Source organism: Amphimedon queenslandica, unplaced genomic scaffold (genome assembly GCF_000090795.2).
Source record: "Amphimedon queenslandica unplaced genomic scaffold, v1.1 AMPQUscaffold_8519_Cont19537, whole genome shotgun sequence".
Taxonomy (NCBI): Eukaryota; Metazoa; Porifera; class Demospongiae; order Haplosclerida; family Niphatidae; genus Amphimedon; species Amphimedon queenslandica.
This window is the reverse complement of record NW_003551204.1, coordinates 1-2,603: the sequence shown is the minus strand read 5'-3', so window position 1 is coordinate 2,603 and position 2,603 is coordinate 1. Positions and strand designations below refer to the sequence as shown.

General features: G+C 37.6%; 1 protein-coding gene across 1 annotated transcript; it reads left to right on the top strand.

Annotated features, from left to right (window-relative positions):
* Positions 1 to 43: 43 nt before the first annotated feature.
* LOC105315730 (hepatitis A virus cellular receptor 1-like) lies at positions 44 to 649 on the top strand (the record flags this gene model as incomplete). The annotated part of the gene is made up of 1 exon (XM_011410468.1): positions 44 to 649. A coding segment is annotated over one exon (606 nt), but the record flags the coding sequence as incomplete, so codon positions are not given.
* Positions 650 to 2,603: the final 1,954 nt, after the last annotated feature.

The following is a 2,603-nucleotide window of genomic DNA, read 5'->3' as shown; positions in this document are numbered from 1 at the left end:
TAGTCTACCAATAGAAACTGTATTAAGCAGCAGTGAATCATAGACAGCTTCTCCACTGTCCAACCAACTAAGATACTTTTTACCAGTAGTCTACCAATAGAAACTGTATTAACCAGCAGTGAATTCATAGACAGCTTCTCCACTGTCCAACCAACTGAGATACTTTCTACCAGTAGTCTACCAATAGAAACTGTATTAACCAGCAGTGAATTGACAGACAGCTCCTCCACTGTTCAACCAACTGAGATACTTTCTACCAGTAGTCTACCAATAGAAACTGTATTAACCAGCAGTGAATTGACAGACAGCTCCTCCACTGTCCAACCAACTGAGATACTCTCTACCAGTAGTCTACCAATAGAAACTGTATTAACCAGCAGTGAATTCATAGACAGCTTCTCCACTGTCCAACCAACTGAGATACTTTTTACCATTAGTCTACCAATAGAAACTGTATTAACCAGCAGTGAATTCATAGACAGCTTTTCCACTGTTCAACCAACTGAGACACTTTCTACTAGCAGTCTACTAACAGAGACTGTATTAACCAGCAGTGAATCTACAGAGACTAGCTCAGTTCTTTTAACCAGTACTGTGTTATTTAGCACTTCATTTGCCTATCCAACTGAGTTTAGTTCAGTTTCCCTGAGTACTCCCTCTTCTAGTGTTATTCCTCTTGAGACAAATTTATTACCAGAGCCTTGTGGTTCAGGAGGAGGATGGACAAGACTAGCATATCTGGATACGTCTAATGCTACACAGAACTGTCCTTCTGGGTTTAGACTGTACCAGTCAGAAGCAGTTAGAGCTTGTGGTAGAAATAGCAGCAGTGCTGGGTGTGTATCAGTTCAGTTCCCATCTAATGGTATCAGTTATTCTCAGATATGTGGTAGAGTAACAGGATATCAGTATGGAACACCTAATGGTATTGATGGAGTAAATAATATCAATTCTTATTATGTTAATGGTGTTAGTATCACTCGTGGGTCTCCTCGTCAACATGTCTGGACACTAGCAAATGGTTTAATGACCACTTATAACAATAATCCACAATACTTGTGTCCATGTTCAACAGGAAGCAATGAAACATTCCCATCTTTTGTAGGAAACCATTATTTTTGTGAGTCTGGTTATAATTCATCTGGTTATTCTCAAATTCTCTACACATCTGATCCACTCTGGGATGGTCAAGGTTGTGGTTCTCTTGAATCACCTTGTTGTAATGTTACTGGTATCCCATGGTTTCACAGAGACTATGGTAGCAATACCACTACTGACTATATTGAGTTGAGGGTCTGTGGAGGTGGTCATGCTATGCATGATGAAGACACTCCTGTTAGCTTTTATGAGATCTATGTTAAGTAGTTAAGCCTGCTTGTGTGTAGTAGAGCCCATTAGTTGCTAGCTTAGAACAATATGCTAATATGCTGTTACCTTTACATGTTGTATTTGTGCTATGTTTTGGCTACTTTTATTGTTGTAAGTATTGTTTTTGGATATTAGAACTAATGTTATATGATATAATGAATCTATATATTGGCTATAAAGCAATATAGTAGGTAACAACAGCAGTACAGCAACTCAGTAAACATTTGTGCATTACAACTTATATGTAACGGCATGATTCCAGAACATCCTGATTAGCCATTACCACCTATTTCATTATTGTTTAATTGTATAATGTGTGTCAACTCTATTACATGTCAAGTGGCTGTATTTTTCAAATTCCATGGAGCTGTTTCCACTTCTGGTTAGTGCTAGGCAAATTATGTTAGCATAATTTGGAGGATAATAGAGCAAGTTATTATACTGGCATATACATGTAATTAGAGCATAATGGGTCAAAAATTTCTGGCCCTATGCCCCTGACCACATAACTTCAATTCAATATGGCAATAGTACAAGTACTAGTACAACAAGCCAACTGCTAGTACCCACCTATGCAAGTGTGGTGAGTCCAATGACTTAAACTATCCTATTTTCCAGTGACTGAAAGTCACTAGAAACATTTTTAGATTCTGGCATTATTACAAAATACAATTATAACAAATGCAGTACACATATGTGTAACTTGACAGTTGATATATGAGCATATAATGAGCGTAATTGGATTCATTTCAAAGCATAATTGGATGGAATTTGGGCTGCACCTAAAAGCATATTAGGCCAAAAACTGAAGCCATAATTTACATAGCCCTACTTCTGGCCCAAACTCAGTTGGGATACGGTATAGTTGATATCTTCTTTCTTTAAAATGTTAAGACCAGTTCTCTTGTGTATTGTCCTACTCCACTGCTTTAACATATCTTCAGGTAATCATTAGTACAATATCTTCATTATAATGACCTGTACTGTATATTATATTAGCTAATGATGACGAATCATCCTCTTGTCAGGCAGCAGCTACTTTATCTTGTGAGGATATTAAGAATTATTGGCCAGAGAGTTCATCAGGATATTATAATATAATAGGCAAAGGAGATGGATGGAAATACATGTATTGTGATGTGGAGGAGCTGGAACTAGCTCAAGCTTGTGGTTCAGGAGTAGGATGGACAAGACTAGCATATCTGGATATGTCTAGTGCTACACAGAACTGTCCT